Below are 23,045 nucleotides of genomic sequence, written 5' to 3' on the forward strand. Positions count from 1 at the left end.
GCGTAAGGAAGTATCATATGGATAGAATTGAGCATGCTCTCAGGAACGGAGGAATCCTAAAGGCAGTGAAGAAGAAATTAGGAATATGCAAGAATCATATGTACGCGTTAAGAGACAAAGCCGGCAATATCATTACTAATATGGATGAGATAGTGCAAGTTGCTGAGGCGTTCTATAGAGATTTGTACAGTACCAGTGGCACCCCCGACGATAATGGATGAGAGAGTAGTCTAGAGGAATTTGAAATCCCGCAAGTAACGCCGGAAGAAGTAAAGAAAGCCTTGGGAGCTATGCAAAGGGGGAAGACAGCTGGGGAAGATCAGGTAACAGCAGATTTGTTGAAGGATGGTGGGCAGATTGTTCTAGAAAAACTGGCCACCCTGTGTACACAATGCCTCATGACCTCAAGCGTACCGGAATCTTGGAAGGACGCTAAGATAATCCTAATCCATAAGAAGAGGGACGCCAAAGACTTCAAAAATTATAGACCAATCAGCTTACTGTCCATCGCGTACAAAGTATTTACTAAGGTAATCGCAAATAGAATCAGGAACACCTTAGACTTCTGTCAACCAAAGGACCAGGCAGTATTCCGTAAAGGCTACTCAACAATAGACCATATTCACACTATCAATCAGGTGATAGAGAAATGTGTGGAATAAAACCAACGCTTATATATCGGCGGCGAGGAGTTACGGAGTCGCCATCTATCAGAAGCGCCTTACTGGCGAGGTATGAGGGATCACGCGGCGCGCTCCTGATAGGTTTTGCTGTCAGCGCTAACTGAAAACACCACGCGCGAGCTCTCCCAGACATTTCTGTAAGTACTTTCGAAACGAGAGAAGTTTTTTACTGTCTAGATAATAACCTTGGGCGAACTGAAAGCACAGAATCGTTTACAGACGCTATCTCTTTACCGAATACGTACAATGAGCGCCGCTGCGCGCGGTCGCCGCGATGGAGTCTCTCGAACCGGCTTCTTGCGTGAAAGGTAGTCAAACGTTGAGAGCAAACTATGTGAAATATGTTCTTATAGTATTTGTATAACTAACTGGAGCGTAATAGAATGAAGCCTCAATGCAGCGATCGCACAGATTCGCAGCGACCGACTGCGCGTCTACATGCTTGTCCGCGCACTGTTTCGCTTTCGCCGCGTGCGCGTTTTTGCACCGTGCCATGAGCTCTATAGGCCGCAGAATATGAGCATTTGACAGTATACAAGCAACCATTGTTGCGTGGGCGTTATCAGAGCTGTTCAAAAATAATTTCATTGTAGAGACTTCGACGCGCACGGGGACTGTGGTGTGCCGTAGCGACGATTCAATCTTCTTTCGTTCTTCTAAATTCTTGGACGTTTCAATATTATTTCTCGAGTTGCGTCGCACTGCATGTTTATCGGTGTTCTCAGCGTGCGATTTCCCGCTGCTTCTTTTTTGTAATCCAGTGCATTAATTCATAAAACAAACATGACCATATGCCATGCTTTTCTTTAATATGCTTCTCACCGCTCCCTTTCCACTCCAGTGAACCTGCCAGTATATATAGCATCCACAAGTTTATAGACCAAAGCGTCATGGCATTAGTCGGGCAGTGGACTCGGGCGAGCGTCTCAATGCGCGTTTTCCGAACATCGCAGACTCGGCGCCGTAGCAGAAATTTTCCTCGCGTCTGTGCTTGCTGCATACCCGAGTTATAGCCGATGACTGTTTGCCGGTTTTATGTTTCGCGAGCCAAGCTTCACGCAGCTTCTTGTCCTGCGGCTACGTGTGAATAAGGCTAACACCGGGCTCCGTTGCGTACGTTCGGCACTGCGACACCGAGCAGTAGCCTACCATGTTGCGCGCCTTCAAAGCCAGCCACTACCTATTGTAGTGCTTTCAAGCGTTGTAGAGGAGACACTCGAAGCGGGAAAATATCGCCACTAAATGAGGAGCGCAGCGTACGAGGGAAATTAAACTCTCGTTTTCAGCTCGCTTCGGCGCTCCCGAAGCAGCCGACGCGGCCGCTATGTCCACCTGATCCCTAATAGCACGTCACGCCGAAGGTGGCGCCAGCTTTTCCAGTGGTGGAGCTCGAGGCCAATAGCTTTCATTGATTACGAGAAAGCATTTGATTCAGTCCAAATCTAAGCAGTCATGGAGACATTACGGAATCAGGGTATACACGAGCCGTATGTAAAAATACTGAAAGATATCTATAGCGGCTCCCCAGCCACCGTAGTCCTCCATAAAGAAAGCAACAAAATCCCAATAAAGAAAGGCGTCAGGCAGGGAGATACAACCTTTCTAATGCTAATCACAGCGTGTTTATAGGAGTTATTCAGAGACCTGGATAGGGAAGAATTGGGGATAACAGTTAATCGAGAATACCTTAGTAACTTGCGATTCGCTGATCATATTGCCGCAGAGGGCTCTCCACAGGCCAGTTACCAGCACTCTCGTGAGGTACCCTTCCATAGCGCCTCATCGCTAAAGCCCCTAGGCATTACTCATTGCATCGCCGTTAGAAGAGCGCCAGCAACACCTCGCGCATGGCGATACAGCGCGTGTCTCCCGTGCACGCGCACACGGCAGCGCCCGAGTCTACCGTCCAATGAGAAGCCACGGCGCCGCTCCTGGCCTTCGGGGCGCGTGAAAAGTGTGTTCGGCGGCGAGACGCGGTTGACTGTGGAATAGGCTCTTGTTCACTCTTCTTTTAAATTGTGTGAATGCTTAGTATTGAGTTACCGGGCACAAGTTCGCCCACAATAAACCAGTTTGTTTAGTATGTTTCATTGAACAGTGCTACATTTCTGGTGGAGGTGCGGGGTATGACTGGGAGTCCCCAGTTCGTAAGAGAACGGAGCTTCGAGCCTCAGCGATTGGAACCCAGGGAACTGACTCCAGTACACCAGCGCACAAGCCGCCGCATCCGAAGAGACCCGCCCGAGTTCAGACCGCTTCCTGTTGCTGCAGCAGTGCAAGCAACAGCTACCAGCGACGGTGCAACCATGACCAGCCCAGTGGCATCGTCCCAGCTCATCGTGTACCCACCACGCACGCACGAGTCCTTCCATGGCGATACGTTCGAAGATGTGGGAGACTGGTTAGAGCGCTTCGAACGAGTGGCAGATTTCAACGGCTGGGACGATGCACGGAAGCTTCGCAACGTGTGCTTCGCGTTAGAAGAGTCAGCGACGACATGGTACGTCAATCATGAAGCGGCGCTATCTTCACGGGAAGAATTTCGGCGACAGTTGCTTGCAACGTATGCCAGCGCCGATCGGCGAGAGAAGGCGGAGCACGCTCTACAAGCCAGAAACCAAACGAGAGTGTCGGCATGTATATCGAGGACATGTCCCGTCTCTTCAAGCGCGCTGATTCAAACATGACCGAAGAGAAGAAGTTACGCCATCTGATGCGTGGTGCTAAGCAGGAGCTGTTTGCAGGACTCGTCCGCAACCCACCACACAGTGTTGCTGAGTTTCGCACCGAAACGACGACCATAGAGAAGGCGCTGCAGCAGCGTACCCATCACTACAATCGTGATGTCACCAGCGCACCAGTCGATCTCCTGTCAGCAGGCCCAGGCAGTAACACCGAAGCGCTAAGAGAACTGGTGCGATCAGTCGCAAAGGAGGAGCATCGAAAGCTACCGGAAGCCACGCCGACAGTTTAAACTCTCGCCGCCGTAATTCGAGATGAATTTCGCCACGCCATTCTGCAGCCAGGACGTGAGTAACCGCCTGTGCATCACGAACCACCACCACCACCGGTACGTCGCGGGCCGACGTACGCTGACGTGTTATGCCAACGGAGCGGGCACAGTTCTCCATTCGCGACCCCCAGCAGCCGCCAGCCGTCTCTGCGCAGTGGACCCCTTCTAGCAGAGCTGAGGCCACGAAAAAGCGACGTGTGGCGTGTACCCGACTGGACGCCACTCTGTTTACAATGCGGAGAAGCTGGGCACCTTTACAGGAAGTGCCCATATCGCAGAGCGGGTCTTCGCGGCTTTACGATAAATGCACCTTGTCCCCGTAATGGTGAAAGCCCCATCGAAATTCAGGACTACTTGACCAGACAACAGGACCCGGCTGCTAGATACCAACACGAGTCACGATCATCAGCATCTACACGCTACCGATCACCGAGTCCACGGCCATCCTCGATTTCACGAAGGCGTCGTTCACTGAGCCCACGTCATGAAAATTGAAGCGAGCAACCTGTGGAGGCGAGGCCGCTGACGTTCGAAAAAGCCAAGATCCTCCGACAAGTTTACCGAGCAGCCACGATGAACAGAAGCGGATGAATAAGATAAGTGAACAGAGAATTTCTTCAGACTTGCGCATTACGATAGACGGTCATGAATTGAGTGCTTTAGTTGACAGAGGTGCTGATTATTCCGTCGTAAGATATGCACTCACCAAGGAATTGAAAAAAGTTTTGATGCCGCGGAGTGGACCCCAGATACGTACGGCTGGTGGGCACCTCATTACGCCCCTGGGTAGATGTACAGCGAGAATCGGAATTCGGGGTTTTTCTTACGTCGCTGATTTTGTCGGGCTACCAGAATGTTCGAAGGATGTAATACTCAGAATGGACTTTCTCCTAACAAATGGTGCCATAATCAGCCTGCAGAATTATAGCGTGTCATTTTCTACGAAGCAAGCTATAGACATGCAAGAGTCGGAGGAGCTAGAACACGTTGCCTTGAGGGTTACCGACTGTAGCATCGTCAAGAAAAGCCAACCCACAAGCAGCGCCCCCTATGCGCATTATAGAAGAATCCTGGTGCGACAACTGGGCTGAGTGGGAGAGGGCCACGGGAAGCGCGGCGCTCGACACGGTGTGGAATAAACGTTCCTTTGAGTTTTACTCGAGTCCAGTCTTCTTATCTGGAATAGAGATAACTCCCGCGCCGGGAGCAGACACTACAAACTGGCGACGAGGATCATTCAACTTCAAGAAGCCCACACGGCACCAGAAGAGGCCAAGAAACAAATCAGCGGACGCCAATCAAGAAAAAAAGCCACGCAAGATGGAAGCCATGCTGCCCGCCTTCCCGCCATTCGACCCGTACACGGACCCGACGTCGCTCGCCCAGCGGTGGACGAAATGGCAAGCCCGTTTTGACAAATTTCTACTAGCAGCAAACATACAGAATGCAGCCCGCAAACGCGCTATGCTGCTACACTACGCAGGAGATGCGGTGCACGACATTTTTCTGGCGCTTCCGGATCGAGGCACAGACTATGAAACGGCAGTCGCGAAGCTGAACGCACATTTTGCACCAAGAAAGAACGCGGTCTACGAGAGGCATGTTTTTCGTCAAGGAAAACAATGCTCCGAAGAAACAGTGGACCAATTTCAAGTCCGACTCAGAAAGTTGGCTGCGACATGCGAGTTTGCGAACGAAGAACAAGAAATCGTATCGCAAATGATAGAAGGCACCAATTCAGCTAAGCTGCGCCGCAGTGCATTACGAGAGCGCGATGTCACGCTGGAGAAAATCATGGAAATAGGCCGCAGCCTCGAGACAGCAGAGTTCCAAGCAACCAGCATGGAAGGCCGCGAGCGCGTCGAACCTGTGCAGAAAGTCACAAAGAAGAAGCAGTGGCGGCGCAGTGCGCCTTCGAGCAACCAGTCACAACACAAGCTGTCGGGCAATCGTCCAGAGAATAAGCAAGCTGAGAAGTGCAGCTGTTGTGGAGGAGCGTGGCCTCACAAAGGAGGGAAATTGAGCTGTCTAGCATGGGGAGCTACATGCCAGAAGTGCCAAAAGAAAAACCACTTCGCCAAGTTCTGCAGACAAAGACCCACTGTACTTTCCATTGACGTCACGGACACCCCCGCAAGCACACAACAGGACACAAGCGTGGAGGATTGCGTCTTTCACGTGCAGAGTCACAGGCAAGAATTACCAGTGGTAACAGTCAAAATCAACGACACACCACTTGAGCTTTGTGTGGATTCTGGAGCAGGTGTCAACGTCATCGGAGAGACAACGTGGCAAAAGCACCTACAGACGATGCAGCTAGAGCACACAACCACAAAGCTGGTACCATATGGAGTCACCCAAGAAATCCCAGTCATGGGAAAGTTCTCTGCAACGTTCCGTGCTCTAGACCAAGTCGTCGAAGCGACAGTTTACGTCATAAAAGGGACACATCGATCGCTTCTGATCTACAAGACAGCCTCTGATGTCAAGCTCATCGCAATACTTCAGCTGGTCACAGAGCACAGTAGTGTTGACGCAAAGAAAGAGTTTCCAAAGCTGTTTGGCAAGGTCGGTCGGCTCAAGAACTTTCAAGTGAAGCTGAACATCTCACAAGACGTGCAACCAGTCGTACGACAACACCGTCGCATTCCTTTCCAGATGAGAAAAGCGCGAGAGACCGAGCTCACAAGCCTGGAGGAGCTAGACATCATAAAGAAAGTAACCGGACCAACACCTTGGGTGTCACCGATCGTCATTGTTCCTAAACGCCATGATCCCAACGCAGTCAGAATGTGTGTCGACATGCGAGAAGCCAACGTGGCCATTGCTAGAGAAAGACACGTCATGCCCACAGTAGAAGATGTTATCAGCATTCTGAACGGAGCCGCCTACTTTTCAAAGTTGGACCTACCTTCAGCTACCATCAGCTCGAGCTTGCTGAAGAATCCAGGGTGATAACAACGTTCTCTACACACTGTGGTCTGAGGAGATACAAAAGACTATTGTTTGGTGTCAATGCCGCCGCAGAGATTTTTCAAGACGCCATAAGGCAAGTACTCCCGGATGAGGACGGAATCATCAATGTCAGTGACGACATCCTCATCTCTGGACGCACCATAACAGAGCACGACCGAAGACTGCGTCTGGTGTTGAAGCACCTGGAAGGTGCCGGGCTGACTCTGAATGAAAACAAGTGCGTCTTAGGCACCAACGAGCTGAAATTCTTTGGACACGTGTTCTCATCTGCAGGAGTCAGTGTGGACCCAGAAAAGGTTAAAGCAGTAGCCAGAATGACAGCACCAAAGACCCCATCCGAGGTTAGAAGCCTCCTTAGCATGGTAAACTATTGCTGTAGATTCATTCCTCGCTTAGCCCAAATGGTGGATCCATTGAGGAAGCTCACACATGCCGGCAGAGAATTCTGCTGGAACGAAGAGCACCAGAAGGCCCTAGATTACGTGAAGAAAGAAATATCTCGAATGCGCACCCCAGCATACCTTGAAAACACAAAAGAGACCCACGTCGTCACTTATGCTGGACCAGAAGGTATAGCGGGAGTGCTGGCTCAAGAAGATCCAAGCGACAAAAGACGCAGCATTCTGGCGTACTTCAGCAGAGCATTGACACCAACGGAGAGAAGATATCCCCACATCGACCGTGACATGTTGGCCATAGTGGCAGCTATTGAACACTTTCACATCTACCTCGCAGGGGGAAAGTTCACGGTGAAGACAGACCTTTGGTGTCTATCATTCGAAAGCCCAGCACAAAGCTCTCAGCAAGGCTTGAACGACTGAGCCTGAGGTTACAGTATTACACCTTCGAGATTGAACACATTACAGGGAAGAACAACCCTGCAGACTACCTATCAAGGCATGCACCACCTACCGACAGTGTCGTCCCCACTGAAGAAGCAAGTGCGATAAAAGAGTATGTCTCCTTCATCGTGGAATCAGCTGTTCCACAGGCACTGACTTTGCAAGAAATCGAGAAAACATACGCATAAGATGCTCAGATGCAGCTTTTGATCAAGGCTCTGCGAACGAACAACCCAAAGACTTGTGACGACATGTGGAAAAGCGACAGGCTGAAACCATTTGCTCAAATCAAGGACGAGCTCACAGTTGCCGAAAACGACATTGTGCTAAGAGGGACGAGACCGATAATTCTTCAACAAGCAGAGGCTCAAGTCATTCGTCTAGCACACAGAGGTCACCAAGGAGCGGTGAAGACCAAACAATTGGTTAGAGAAAAAGTGTGGTTTCCGGGGATTGACAAGAAAGTAGAGGTGGCTATAAAAGACTGAAGCATGCCAGAGAACCGTGGTTGAAAACAAGACATCACCGCTAATCATGACACCACTTCCAAATGGACCATGGCAGTCTGTGGCAGCAGACTTTGCTGGCCCCCTACCTGGCAACAAGTACGTTCTAGTGGTTGTCGACGAGTACTCGCGTTTTCCACTGACAGCAGCACTCTCCTCGCTAAGTTCAAAATCTGGGACGGAGAAACTAAGCGAAATGTTCACAGTACACGGAATGCCACAGACACTAAAGACAGACAATGGACCTCCCTTCTTCGGGAAGGAGTTTGCAGAGTTCATGAAATCTTGTGGAATTCACCATCATCGCGTCACTCTTCTGTGGCCTAAAGCCAATGGAGAGGTCGAAAGATTCATGAGAAACGTTAAAAAGCTGGTGAAGAGTGCTGGTGCTGAGCAGAGGCTGGCAAGCGGAGCTAAACGAATTCCTTCTAAACTACAGGGCGACACCTCACTCAACAACAGGTTTCACGCCTGCTGAACTCCTGTTTGGACGAAAGATCAAAACGAAGCTTCCTGAAGTTCCAGAGAATCACATGCATGCGGAGCTGGCAGAAACAGATCTAAAGAAGAAGCAACAAATGAAGGACTACGCTGATGACAGAAAACACGCTGTGCCACACACAATTCAAATGGGAGACGCAGTACTCCTTAAGCGACACTCGCCTCTCTCCCATGAGACGACCTACGAGCCTGTTCCCTACAGGGTGACGAGAATTCAAGGGACAGCTGTAACTGCCGAGCGATACGGCAGGAGGGTTTTAAGAAATGCGTCGTTCTTCAAACGTATCAAAGTAGGTCAGCAGCATAGTCCAGCACTCGAAGACTTGGAAGACTACATCACTCCAACAGGTGTAACCCAGAGTGACAACACAGGGTTTAGATCCTCTTCCCTTGGAAACAACAAAGCATCCAAACCGAATGCACGGCGAAACCCGGGCCGTCAGGCCCGCAATACCCAGCCGAAGGTTTTTTCAGATTTCATCGTCGGCCAAGTGCAGGCTGCATAAAAGTCTGGGTGGATGTAGCATCGTCTAGAAAAGCCATCCAACAAGCAGCGCCCTACGCGCATTACAGAAGAATCCTGGTGCGACAACTGAGCTGAGTGGGAGAGGGCGACGGGAAGCGCGGCGCTCGACACGGTGTGGAGTAAACGTTCCTTTGAGTTTTACTCGAGTCCAGTCTTCTTATCTGGAATAGAGATAACTCCCGCGCCGGGAGCAGACACTACACCGACGATGACATAACCGTGCCCCCACGATGCAGCATGCTGGTTCGCGTAAGAAAGGAAGCATTCGACGACTCGGAAGGTATAGCGGACGCCAACGTCGAGCTACTGTTGAAAAAAGTCATTTCCGTAGCGCGAGCAATTGTTCAACTACGCGATGGGTGCGCTGATGTATTGCTGACGAACTTCGGAAGCGAATTTCAGCACGTCGCAAAGAACACAGCCATCGCCTTCCTGCACAGCGCCACTGCAGTCACAGATGTATGTAGCTTAGCGTCAAGGCCGCCTGCTGTCCAAACTACGCATGACGCTGTAATATCAGTTGCGATCAACCAAAGTCTGTCGCCAGCCCTGAAAGAAATGATGGAGGACCTTATAAATGAATTCGCAAAATATTTCTCCACCTCGTCAAAGGTACGGCGTACGCCAATTGTTGAACACCGTATAATAACAGACGAAGCGACCAGGCCAGTATACCAACATCCGTACCGAGTGTCACCGGTTGAACGAGAGGTCATAAATAGTCAGGTGTAAGAGATTCTTGAGGACGATGTCATTCAGCCAACAAGCTGCCCGTGGGCGTCGCCCGTAGTCCGTGTGAGAAAAAAGGACAATACATTGAGATTCTGTGTTGATTACCGGAAATTGAAGTTTGACCAAGTGTGATGTATACCCCCATTCCCGCATTGATGGCACGTTGGATCGCCTACGACATGGAAAATTTTTCTCTTCATTAGATCTCAAGAGCGGGTATTGGCAAATTGAAGTAGACGAAAGAGACCGTGAAAAAACTGCTTTCGTAACCCCAGACGGCCTGTAGGAATTCAAAGCGCTTCCATTCTGCCTCTGCTGTGCGCCGGCGACATTCCAGCGCATGATGGGCAGTGTCCTCTCGGGTCTCAAATGGCAGTCATGCTTAGTTTACCTAGACGACGTAGTGGTATTTCCCCAAGATTCGACCAGCATTCCAGAGGCTGCGTTTAGTGCTCCAAGCCATCCACTCGGCAGACCTAACCATTAAACGGGAAAAGTGCCAGTTTGGATTCCAAAAACTTCGTTTCCTGGGTCACGTAATTAGCGCGCTAGGCATTGGTCCGAATCCCCACAAGACTGCTGCCGTTGCGCGATTTACAAAGTTGACAAACAAGACAATATGGCGATTTTTGGGGCTATGCGCTTATTACAGGCCATTTGTAGAAAACTTCTCAAAAATTGACGAACCTCTAACGAAACTTACTAAAGAAGACGCACCCTTCATGTGGCATACTAAAAAAGAGGTTGTATTCAATGAATTAAAGGAACGGTTGCACGCCCCACCCATCCTCGCCCACTTCGACGAGACAGCGAACACAGAAGTCCACACAGATGCAAGCAATATCGGTCTCGGCGCGGTTTTAGTTCCGTGGCAAAATGGGGAATAGAAAGTCATAGCATAAGCTGTAGCCGCACTCTCTCGAAAGCTGAAACAAATTACTCTGCGGCAGAAAAGGAGGATTTGGCTGTCATATGGGCCATCAGCAAGTTCCGACCATACCTCTATGGCAGGCCGTTCCATGCAGTGAGCGATCACCATTCTCTTTGCTGGCTGGCAAACCTAAAGGACCCATCTGGACAACTTGCGAGGTGGAGCTCAGGCTTCAATAATACGACATTACTGTTGTATACAGGTCTGGAAGAAAACATAACAATGCTGACTGCTTGTCCCGCTCACCAGTGGAGTCTATTCCTTCAGAAGAAGAAGAGTTCCCGTTTCTTACAGCGATGACAGCTTCGGAAATCGTCGAGCGTCAACGGGCCGATACAGAATTGCTCCCACTCATCAAGCATCTCGAAGGATACGACGCCCACGTCCCACGTATGTTTATGAGAGGTTTATCGTCATTTTGCTTCCGAGATAAAGCGATCTACAAGAGAAACTTTGAACGCAACCAGGAAAAATTTTTGCTCGTCGTACCGTCAGCCATGCGACTGGAAATTTTGGAAGCTTGCGATGATGAACCATCGTTGGGTCCCTTAGGAGTCAGCCAGACGTTCGCCAGAATTTGTCACAGATACTTATGGCCTAAATTGTTAGCGTCGGTACAGTGCTACGTGAAGACATGTCGCTAATGTCAAAGGCGCAAAGCACCACCCGTGAAACCGGCCGGCCTTTTCCAACCCATAAACCCACCGAAGACTCCATTTCAACAAGTTGGAATGGATCTTCTTGGCCCGTTCCCAACATCATCGTCAGCGAAGAGATGGATGGTAGTAGCGACGGACAATAGTCCAACACGATATGCTGAAACTAGCTGCCTTGAGCGAGGAACGGTAGTTGAAGTTGCAAATTTCTTCGTTTGTAACATAGTACTGCGACATGGTGCACCAATGGTCGTGATTACCGATTGAGGAGCGGCCTTCACAGCTGATTTGATGCAGTGTTTGATGAAGATGACTCACACAAGTAACAAAAAAAGCACTCCATACCATCCCCAAACACACGGCCTGACAGAACGTCTAAACCGAACCCTGGCCGATATGCTGTCCATGCATGTCGACCTCGAACATAAGATATTGGACGCAATCTTGTTTTACGCCACTTTCGCCTATAATACCGCTATACAGGAAACAACTCAGGTCACTCGATTTCAACTGGTCTATGGCCGCACAGTAACAACCACACTGGATGCTATGTTGCCAGTAGATGATGACAACAACCCTTACGACGTCGACGACTCCCTACAATGAGCTGAAGAAGCCCGGCAGTTGGCACGGTTCCGTATACGCCAGCAACAACGTAGAGACGCCAGCAACAACGTAGGGGCGCCAGCAACAACGTAGGGACGCAAGCTACTAAAACCTGCGCCGCAGAGAAGTTCAGTACCACCCAGGCGCCAAAGTGTGGGTATGAACACCAGTGCGTCGTCGCGGACTATGTGAAAAACTCATTCGCCGGTACTTTGGCCTTCACGAAGTTATTCGCCGATGTTGCGTTTCGCCTGCGACACGCGGTTTTGCCGGCGCAACTGCGGCGGGGCGGCAGACATTTTGGCCCGTTCGGCGTCGCCGCAACGCTCCCCGCCCGGCGTTTCCAGGCGTTTCCAGGCATGTTCCGATGCCACGTGTCTTCATGTGCGTGTGTGAGTGTATGTGCCATTGTGCCCGAACCAGGCGATGCGACAGCAGGGGTCACCCTCTCCTTCCAGTCATTGTGCCTGAACCAGGCGATGCGACAGCAGGGGTCACCCTCTCCTTCCAGTCATTGTGCCTGAACCAGGCGATGCGACAGCAGGGGTCACCCTCTCCTTCCAGTCTTTGTGCCCGACCGGCGGCAGTGTGCGTCACCTTAGCCCATTGTACAATCACGTGCTCGTCTATTGAGGGGTTCCTTCTTGCCCTCAACTGCGAGAGTATAAAAACAGCGGCCCCCGGACGCCAAAAGGAGGGCTCCGATTTCTTCTGTTGAGTAAAGTGCTCTCCCGTCTCTCTACTTCGGTCAAACTGACCGCCAACTCTTTGCGATGTTAAAATAAACAAGTTGTTTTGTTGTTACCAGTCGACTCATGCTTTGCCGGGACCTTCGGATGCTTCCAGTTGTACCCCAGGCCGCCAGGCCAACGCTACCCTTGGGGCTTGCGACCCAGGTACAACCACGGGCGTCAGCGCCGAGTTCCCAACAACCGATGCCATCGGTGGGATCCAAACACCGAGTAGGTGACCTGAATTACGAAGTCATCCCTCATGAACAAGAGCGATCAAATCGTCACAACAGTGCGCAGGTCGTACACGTAGTCCGCATAAAGCCTTACTATGACAGGCAATGAAAACACATCTGTAGATCAATTTGTTTCATACGCATCGGGACGATGCGTTTTCGGAGGGGAACTAATGCCGCAGAGAGCTCTCCCACATGCCAGTTACTAGCACTCTCGTCACGTACCCTTCCAAGCGCCTCATCGCTAAAGCCCCTAGGCATTAGTCATTGCATCGCAGTTAGGAGAGCGCCAGCAACACCCCACGCATGGCAATACAGCGCGTGCCTCCCGTGCACGCGCACACGGCCGCTCCCGAGTCTCCCGAAGGCCAGCAGCCATGGCGTGGCTCCTGGCGTTCGGGGCGCGTGAAAAGTGTGTTCGACGGCGAGACGCGGTTTACTGTGGAATAGGCTCCTGATAACTCTTCTTTTAAATTGTGTGTATGCTTAGTATTGAGTTTACGGGCACAAGTTCGCCCACAATAAACCAGTTTGTTTAGTGTGCTTCTTTGAACAGTGCTACAATATTGCCTTGCTTAGAAACTTAAGGGACCAATTGCAATGCATGCTCACTGCCCTGGACGGGCATAGCAGAAGGGTGGGTCTAAAAATTAATCTGTAGAAAACTAAAGTAATGTTTAACAGTCTCGGAAGATAACAGCAGTTTACCATAGGTAGTGAGGCACTGGAAGTGATAAGGGAATACATCTACTTAGGGCAGATAGTGACCGCGGATCCGGATCATGAGACTGAAATAATCAGAAGAATAAGAGTGGGCTGGGGTGCGTTTGACAGGCATTCTCAGATCATGAACAGCAGGTTGCCATTATCCCTCAGGAGAAAAGTGTATAACAGCTGTGTCTTACCAGTACTCACGTACGGGGCAGAAACCTGGAGGCTTACGAAAAGGGCTCTACTCAAATTGAGGACGACGCAACGAGCTATGGAAAGAAGAATGATGAGGGGTGTAACGTTAAGGGGTAAGAAAAGAGCAGATTGGGTGAGGGAACAAACGCGAGTTAATGACATCTTAGTTGAAATCAAGAAAAAGAAATGGGGGGGGGGGGCATGGGCAGGACATGTAATGAGGAGGGAAGATAACCGATGGTCAGTGCATGGGCAGGACATGTAATGGGGAGGGAAGATAACCGATGGTCATTAAGCGTTGCGGACTGGATTCCAAGGGAAGGGAAGCGTAGCAGGGGGCGGCAGAAAGTTAGGTGGGTGGATGCGATTAAGATGTTTGCAGGGACAACATGGCCACAATTAACACATGACTGGGGTAGTTGGAGAAGCATGAGAGAGGCCTTTGCACTACAGTGGACGTAGCCAGGCTGATGACGATGGCCTGGGGACGAGATGACAGTATACCCTGACTTAGTCGCCGAGCAGCGGAGGCCAACTGTATCGAGATAGTCTCCGACCCGATCGATGGCGGTCTGTAGGGTCTCTTCGATCTGGCCGTCATTGCCGTGTGTGATCCAAAGAGTGAGATCGTCAGTATAAAGGCTGCGCTATAGGTGGGGGATGTCAGCCAGAAGTTTGGGCAGGCGTAGCAGTGGAACGTTGAAAAGCAGCGGCGAAAGCACAGAGCCTTGCGGCGTGCCGTGGTTGTCAGGAGTGGTGGTGGAGGGATGTCCCGTGCCAGCAGTGAGTTGTATTTTGGGGTTGGTGAGGAAGTCTCTGACGTGCGCATAAGTGCGATGTCCGACGCCGAGAGTATGAGCTAGCTATCGCCACAAAAGCGAATTGATACCGTCAGTACAATGGTTTAAGGGTGCGTTTTGTTTCGCCCCAGTCGCCATCTCTTTATTATACTGAGCAGAAGGTAAAAATAATCCTTGCCTTGGGAGCTACAAATGACAACAAGAGGAAGGTAGCAAATATATATCAGTAATGGAAGTGTGGCGGCAGACCAAACGCGTCGACCATCATCCGAATTGATGAAAACCTGAGACAAACCGGCAGCTTCAAGAAACAGCTACGTAGGAGCCTACGCGCGGTTGTTCTAGCATTTATGGCCTCAAACCCTCATGCTAGCGTGCAGGACGTGGCCACTCAGGTACCAATTTCCAAGTCATCAGTCTGGAGTATTATAAACCATGGCCTTTCGCTCGTACCACCTTAACGAGCACCAGTGCTTGAAAGATACAGACCTGTAGAATCGTCTAGATTTCTCGAATTGGGTCCTCACAAAAGCCGATTTTATGCTCTCTAATTACAATCGAATCGCGAGCGTCACGGTAACGAAAGCTAACCTTAATCTTCCTACGCTTGCTTCTCGACGTGAGATGCTTCGTTTAAGCCTTTTTCACAAACTGCATCATCATGCCTACCTGCGTGATTTACTAATACTTCCTCCCCATTACGTTTCGCACCGTCTGGATCATGCTCATAAAGTTGGCATTCCGTTGTGTAAAACAGAATCATTCCTGCAGTCCTACATACCACGGACATCAAATGATTGGAATTGCCTTCCCAAATTGGTAGTAACAATTTCAGATCATGAAAAATTTGTGACTTCATTAACCAATGCTCTGTAGCATCTTGTTTTAGTCTGCCTCTGTATAGCTATTATTGTATAGCTATTATTGTATAGATAGAAAAACTGGACTGCTTCTTTGTATACATAGAGTATTTTTTGTAACAAGTATTTTGCCTCTTCATAACTATACTATCGCACAATTAGAAACATTGTGCTGCTTCTTGTAGTTAAAACTTTGTTGTTTTGCTGTATTTTGTACCACTCCCCTCTGTAAAGTCTGTTGACCCTGAGGGTATCATATATATATATATATATATATATATACATATATATATACATATATACATGAGTCACAGGACCTTTTTGAGCAACATCATGTGCACAGATGAGGCCAATTTTCACAGAAACGCGCTGGTAAATTTGCATAACGCACACTATTGTAGTGATTACAATGCACACTGGGTAAAGCGGATTCGGTACCAGTACAAGTGGTCGTTCAATGTGGGGTGCGGAATTTACGTCGGTGCTATAATCGGTCCCATCTTCGATCACACATTGAACTGGACATCGTTACGTGGACGAAATCTTCGAAGGAGTGGGGGATGAGTTTCTCAGCGCAATCCCGCTGTCACGTCTTCCACTTCTGTGGCACCAGCAAGATGGAGCACCAGCACACAGCAGCAGCCGAGCACGAAACTGGCTGGATGCCTGGAAGTCACCTGACCTCTTTCCATTCGATTTCTCTTTTTAGGGTTATGTGGAAGATCGTGCTTACATGGTCGAGACGGACGTCATATTAGCTCAAGACAAGGATAACGATGTCTGCCGTAGAATTCCAGCATCGGTCATCAAGAAAACCACCGAAGATGTGATAAAGCGGACTCAGTACTGCGTAGCTGCAGAAGGACACCTACTCGAACACGTCCTCCAGGCAGCAGCAGCTAGTGTTACACGGCGCTTTTTAATTCATAAGGTTCACTGAAATCTGATGTTCTTTTTGTCTTGTTTTCTTTTTTTTTTTTGTGCAGGCGTCCCGATTGCCAATTCGGCTCATTTAGTAGTGGTTATTTACTTTATTGAATGCACCGTTTTTGTTTTTGTCTACACGTTGGTCGCTTAACGGTCCGTTTATTTCGCTTTTATTTTTTGGCATGAACCTGTATTTGCAGCACGTATACACATTCATAAATTATAAGACGTTCACAATAATTTGGCTTTGATACGAATAAAGTTTCTGGCGCGAAATAAAGCTTCGAGGGCACTCTTTCGAAGCGGTGCGAGCAAAGCCAGGATTTTGAAACATTCTATGCCTATTACATTGCTTTTCGCGTTTCGTGCGTGGTCAGAGCGGCGCGTCGGCGGCGCTATCAATGAACTTTTCTTATCAATGGGATCAGTCGTCCGTGAGATACAGATAATAAGTGTGACGTAGAGAGGAGACCAAGAAATATATATAGCTGCGAAACCTGCTCTTTGTGCTCCTTCCAGATCATTATTGAGGTGATGTGCTCTCTTCAGGTTCGCGACAGGCAATGCAGTTGCTTTCAATCAGTTTATTTGAGGGCGCTGCTTTATGGTGCACGTGGGAGCGCACTCACGTAATATTTGTCACACTTTGTGAGGTTTCTATGCCAGTCGGAAAAAACACCGCAGTTAGATGTCATTTTGGGTGCTTACAAATGCATTGACACTTTGGTAATAATGACAGTAGTTCTCAAGTTTTATAATCAATTATAATTACCTAGTTAATCTCAGTAACGAAAAATTACTGGGGCTACATGACTGTGCTGGAAACAAGATAAAGTAGGTTTTCTTTGAGTAACGCAATTAACTGCTCTTTTTTTTAAGTCTTGGTGCATGATGGTTGGGGAACACTGTAGAATTTACTCAGTAACCGAAATGAGGCCAAGCTGGATATAATCGAAATCAGAATCAACAGCAGTCATGCGCAGCGGTGCTTATACGCGGACTCAGATACAGAACGAGAGGGAGAGAGGCTGCAGTTTCGCCGGAAGGGCGAAGCTGTGTTAGTGATAGCCAAGTATGCAACAATTACACGAACGAAGGAATCACCGAGAGGACTCGGGCTGTGAAATTGAACTGTCTCCTAATATGAGGTTTTATATACTCACGCAACGCCTTCCCGTCAGCGCTCAATTCTTCGAGGTCACACGTAGTCTCTTCAAGTGCAAGAAATTATATATATATATATATATATGGTTCGGAAAGCTGGTCGGGCCCCAGCCTCCCCTCCCCCGGAAAAATGAAAACTCTCCGCCTGTGGGGGCGAGCTGTGAGCCAATTGTGTGGAGTGAACGTTCGATGTGTGCTTCTAGAACCCTGATGCGAGTGTGACTCGAGTTCGTATTTTTCCTCGAGTCTGTCGAGACGTGCCTGCCAATCCTCCGCCTGGGGGTAGTTGTCGGCCGGAGGAGGCAAAAAACTTTATTTAAGGCCAACACTAAGGCCCAGTAATGTAGAGCGCTTGCCCCGCTAAGGCCCGTTGTTCATCCGCCGAGCCCGAGTGAAGCCAAGCACTCCAGGAAGAAGAAGGGTAACGAAAATAAGGAGAGGTAATGGCAGTGTTACATGAGTACAGAATGTGTTCTGCACTTGGCCCTTATCTCCGGACAGTTGGGGCAGTGAGCTGTGCTACGCCAACCGAAGTTGTAGAGTATTAGTGGCGTGAGAAGAGTGTTCGTTTGAACTTTACGAAGGACATGTGCTTGTTCCGCGTTGAGTGAAGGATGAGGTGAGGCAAAATGGTGCGGTTTTCCTTCATGTTCTTGTTGGTTGATGTTACTGGAGTGGTGCTTAGTGAGTAGAGAGGCTTCTTGTAAGGCATATATTATTGCGTGAGTCTCCAGAGTGGCTATGTTGGGAGGGTTGGAAAATGGCCCAGCTGTTTGGATGATCGGTGCAGTCTGTCCAGCTGTATATATTGCATACGTGTATGATCCCATCTCAGAGCACGGCCACTGGATAAAAAAAATTGGAGGACGCTTAAGCTTCGCCTTCAAGAGTGGAACGCGACAGCGTTCCCGTCGACCCGCCAAGGGGTGTAAGACTATGGGCTACGGCGCAGCAACTACGCGCCCCGCATCGGACGCGGTGAGCGTCGAGCAACGCAGCGTTCTGCGCGACAACGAAATGTGCGCCTGAGCAAGCGACGCACGCCTGAGCCTTAGAAACAGCTCGTTTCTAAGGCAACACCGCGTTCACTAGAGGCGCTTTTGTACCGCTTTGAAGCATCGAACTCGTGGCTGAGTGGTAACGTCTCCGTCGCACACTCCGGGCACCCCGGTTCGATTCCCACCCAGCCCATCTTGAAAGTTCTTTTTTATTCATGAAGTGCCTGCTGGGATTTATCGCTCACGGCCAACGCCGCCGACACCGACGCCCACGACACCGGCTTTTCTGCGACACGAGCTCCTTAACGCTTTCGCGTTAAAAAGAAGGTGCGGCCTGCCGCGTGCATTGAAAACGCTGTCATCCACCACGGCGCTGCCAGTCGGGGACTGTTGTCTCGGATCGGCATTGAAAGTGCGTGAGGAACGCGCTTCCAACGCCGTCGCCCGTGGAAAGCGACGCGTCTCGTCCCCGAGTGCCAGCGCCGTTCGGCCCAGCCAAGCGGCCGAGAATGCAACTACGGCTGTCACGTTCGCTCCCATAGCAGACCGCCTGACGTGGCAGGCCGCACCTTTATTTTTTTATCCAGCGGCCGTGCTCAGAGCGTCTGGCGTCCGTGTATATCGTGATGCATTTCCTGTCTATGTGGCGATGTTTTGCTAGCGCTTGACGTCGACCGTCATGTAGGTGTGGTGTCATATTTCTTGGTATATTTGTAAATGCTATGTTGCGTGGTAGCGGAGCGCTTTGACTAACTGGTGTCAACTGGATAGGGGCGATCCCTGCTCGTTTCAAGATGTCGCATCCTTGCTCCGTACAAGACAAGCGTGCTACTTGTCTGTCTCGGTGTTGTTGTGTTAGCTCTGCGAAAGTGTGAAAGAGGCGTGTTTATTGAAGGCAATGATTTGAGGTGTATATCAATAGGCCCAGGGCGGCCTTGTCGGCCGGAGGTTGGTGTTTCTGTGTGGATCCGCTGGAAGGTGTGATCTCCATAGGTACCATCGTAGGTGCAAGCTGCGGAGCGGGCGGAGACGGGGGGTATGAAGCATTTCATTTTTCGAGAGCCTCAACTCGGAGTATGAATTGTTGGATGACTGCTGTCAGTTCTACAATCGCTTCGTGTGTGTCTGTAGTACAGGGAGTCCCATCCTGCGTACTCACCGGTTGTTAATGTTCTTGTCGGACGGGTGGAGATGGCGGTGGCTTAGTTTGCATAGGTGCCACATAGACAGGAAATGCATCACGATATACACGGACGCCACACGCTCTGAGCACGGCCGCTTGATAAAAAAAAGGTGCGGCCTGCCACGTCAGGCGGGCTGCTATGGGAGCGAACGTGACATAGGTGCCCTGAGCAGGAGCACCTATGTCGCCCCGTACCTCAGCCTCAATGCAACTGACAAGCTCAAACTCAATACCATGATCAAGAGGGCCTATAAACAATCCCTACATCTTCCCATCTCCACCTCTAACGAGAAACTGGACGCCCTCGGCATTCACAACACCATAGACGAGCTTATTGAAGCGCAGCGTATTAGCCAATACGAACGACTCGCCAATTCCACCACGGACAGGCACATTCTAGGAACCCTAGGCATAACCTATACCACCCAATTCGGATCAAAAGTACCCATCCCTCCATACATTCGCGCTCAGCTAGTTATCCCGCCCATACCTCGCAATATGCACCCTGAACACAATCCGGAGCGACGTGCAGAAAGAGCTAAACAACTACAAAAGTGCTACGACCAAGCCGCTGACGTAGCCTACGTGGACACAGCGGAACACCCCAAACAAAACGCCATGGCGGTCGTCGCAGTCGCGGGCTCGCAGTATCGCCTCGCTGCGGCCGCATCAATACTCACCAAGCAGCCCGAAGAAGGAGAAGAAACGGACATCGCTTTGGCCTACGCGGCTACCAATGCACGTTGCATCATCAGCGACTCAAAAACGGCCATTCGCAACTACACAAGAGGACTGATAGCGCCCCAAGCGCAGAAGATACTCTCTGGCACTCCTCCCTCAAGGGAACGCCGCGTCCAGATCATCTGGGCCCCTGGTCATTCGGGTCTGGCAGGAAACGAAGCCGCCCACGATGCCGCCCGAGCTCTCGCACACCGGGCGCATCACCCTTCTCCTGAGTCTTCGGATCCCGACCAGCCCTCTGTTCCTCATCGCGGTAACGCGTGTGACCGAGTGGTCGCGTCCAGAGAAATTCTCCTTCACTACCGCGGAGAGCGGTAACGCTACCCCCAGCACACAAAACACTGGATAAATATCAATCCACCATTTGGCGACTCCTTCAGACGCGAACTTTCCCGAACCCCGTGCTTTACAACCACATTTACCCCGATGCATACGTCCCACTCTGCAAAGCGTGCGAGGCCCGCGCTGACCTCGATCACATTATCTGGCAATGCCCCAAAGCCTCACCCACCAACACCTACCGCACTAACACACGCATCACAACTACGGCCGAGCAGTGGGAGACTTTGCTGCTCAGCTTGGACCCAGAGGAGCAGCTCTGGGCCATCCGGATGACCGAAGACGCCGCCAGAAAGCAAGGACAGGCCACCGTTTGAGGAAGGAAGGGGACTGGGGGTTAGCCTCCCGACCCCCGCCACCCCTGAACCCCATCAATGACATAATAAAGTTATATCTCTCTCCCAGAGGAGGAGAAGGAGCTCGGGGCTGCTGGATGAATGCAGGTGGCCCGTGTCTGTTCCGGGAGGGAGTCTGAGACCGCCTCCGATGAGTGGTGGACTCGAGCGATGGAAAGGAACTCGAGTGCTCCCGGGGCTGCCGCTGCCGGCTGCCGGAGCGTTGCCGGTTCCTTCGGCTGGTGTGCTGAAGCGTGACCTGCTTGGCGCGCTCTTGGGGCTTGAGTCTGTTTCCGTCGGCTTGTCGGTGATTCTCCCACTGCCGGCGCTTGATCGTGTAGGGGATCCTGCAGATTTCCTTGCAGCGACTGTCGCCCGTGAAATGCTCCGCGCCGCATAGACGACAGGTTGGTTTGCATGAGTGGTCGTTCGGCGGATTTGATAGCCCGCAGCTTCTGCATTTGGTAGTTGGGCTAGCGCAGACGTCGGCTCGATGACCGAGCTCGCCACAGTGAAAGCACACTTCGTTCTTCTTGAATAAGTTACATCTGTGTCGACTGTTCCAGAAGTAGACCTAGATTGGAACTTAATTGGGCCTGAGCGAACGTGATGAGTATACTGCGGTGGTGTTCTCGAACAGCCGAAAGTCAACAATGGGTGGGTTGCGGTTATCTTGTAACTGCTTGAATTGTATCTTAGTCCAGTCGGAGATCGACACCGCGAATCGCACCGTGGCCCGAGCTATAGTCTGGAGCACAGTAGACGGAGAGATTTCGTGCTCCTTGTTGTCGATTGTGATCGCTTTGAATCGTATAGGATCCTTCAACTCTGCCGACGTCCGAGGCGCATTACGCGAAGGTGTTCTGAATCATGTTAGCTTGTATCATTAGGTCTTCGTGACGCACGGCATCCTGGTGAAGCGGACAGTCATGCAGATCGCTTCCGGTAGTTGGTAGGTCGAAATCTTGGAGAATATGCGGCTGGCCCCGTTGCTGTTCGCGCTATCCGGAGCTTGATAACTTTAGTCACCCAATCACCATGGCTGCTAATTCTTCCCCAAAACTTGGGTTGGCCTCTACGGCGACCTTCATGGTGAACTACTGTGCGCGGGCTCGGTCGACGGCGCGGCGCAGCTGGCGGGCGTGCAGCTGCGACGAAGAGCTCCGTAGTCCTCGGCGCAGCAGGCCTAACGAGGCATCCGGCGTGGTCGCGGGTACAGTTTGCCTAGAAAGGTCACTCGTCGTCGTACGTACTCCTGGTTGGTGTCTCTGGATTCCTCTGGTCGTTAGGAAGCCGAAGACCTCGATGAAAGTATACGTGTAGGTCTTACTCTCCAGGGTGAAGCCAAGAAATCGGCGCAGCGTATGTGAAGTGCATCGGTCATCGCTCGCGCACAGTGACGACCCTCCCCCCCCCTCTCGCACGCCTTCACTCGCACATACAGCGTAGCGCGCGCGGCGGTGTTATCGCCCTTTGACTTTCTACAGAACCTCACGGCGACGGCGGAAAAGCGCTTGGAGTGTCCATATAATTGCAATAAAAAGCGAAAAAAAAAGGGGGCGAGGCACTTGACGTATGCTTCACGCGATTCTACGGTTCGGGCATAGGAGAACGCAGGGAAGTAATTTCGCTTGCGAGGCTAGACGGGGCAAGTGGAGAGAGTGTCTCTCTTGCCAATGGCGCTCGCCTTTTAAAATGAAGGGTTCGCGGCACTGAAATATATATATCTCGGCTATTAATAAACCAACTTGAAAAATTTTGCGGTAGAACGCTCCCTACAGGGCACGTAAGAACTTCCAGCGTATAACCAAAATTTGCTATGTGGCCTGGTGAAGGGCACTTTAACAACGCCA

The 23,045-nt window shown here is 50.6% G+C and overlaps 1 protein-coding gene across 1 annotated transcript; it reads left to right on the top strand.

The window, feature by feature from the left end:
* The first annotated feature begins 4,023 nt into the window (after nucleotides 1–4,023).
* On the top strand, nucleotides 4,024–6,651 carry LOC142588934 (uncharacterized). The gene has a single exon (XM_075700745.1). The coding sequence runs from the start codon at nucleotides 4,747–4,749 to the stop codon at nucleotides 6,649–6,651; it is 1,905 nt and encodes a 634-aa protein (XP_075556860.1). The 5' UTR covers nucleotides 4,024–4,746.
* Nucleotides 6,652–23,045: the final 16,394 nt, after the last annotated feature.

This window comes from Dermacentor variabilis, chromosome 7 (genome assembly GCF_050947875.1).
Source record: "Dermacentor variabilis isolate Ectoservices chromosome 7, ASM5094787v1, whole genome shotgun sequence".
NCBI classification, from domain to species: domain Eukaryota; kingdom Metazoa; phylum Arthropoda; class Arachnida; order Ixodida; family Ixodidae; genus Dermacentor; species Dermacentor variabilis.

Excerpts from the sequence above, each read along its gene's own strand:
- LOC142588934 (XM_075700745.1), top strand. The coding sequence starts at position 4,747 with ATGCGCATTATAGAAGAATCCTGGTGCGACAACTGGGCTGAGTGGGAG.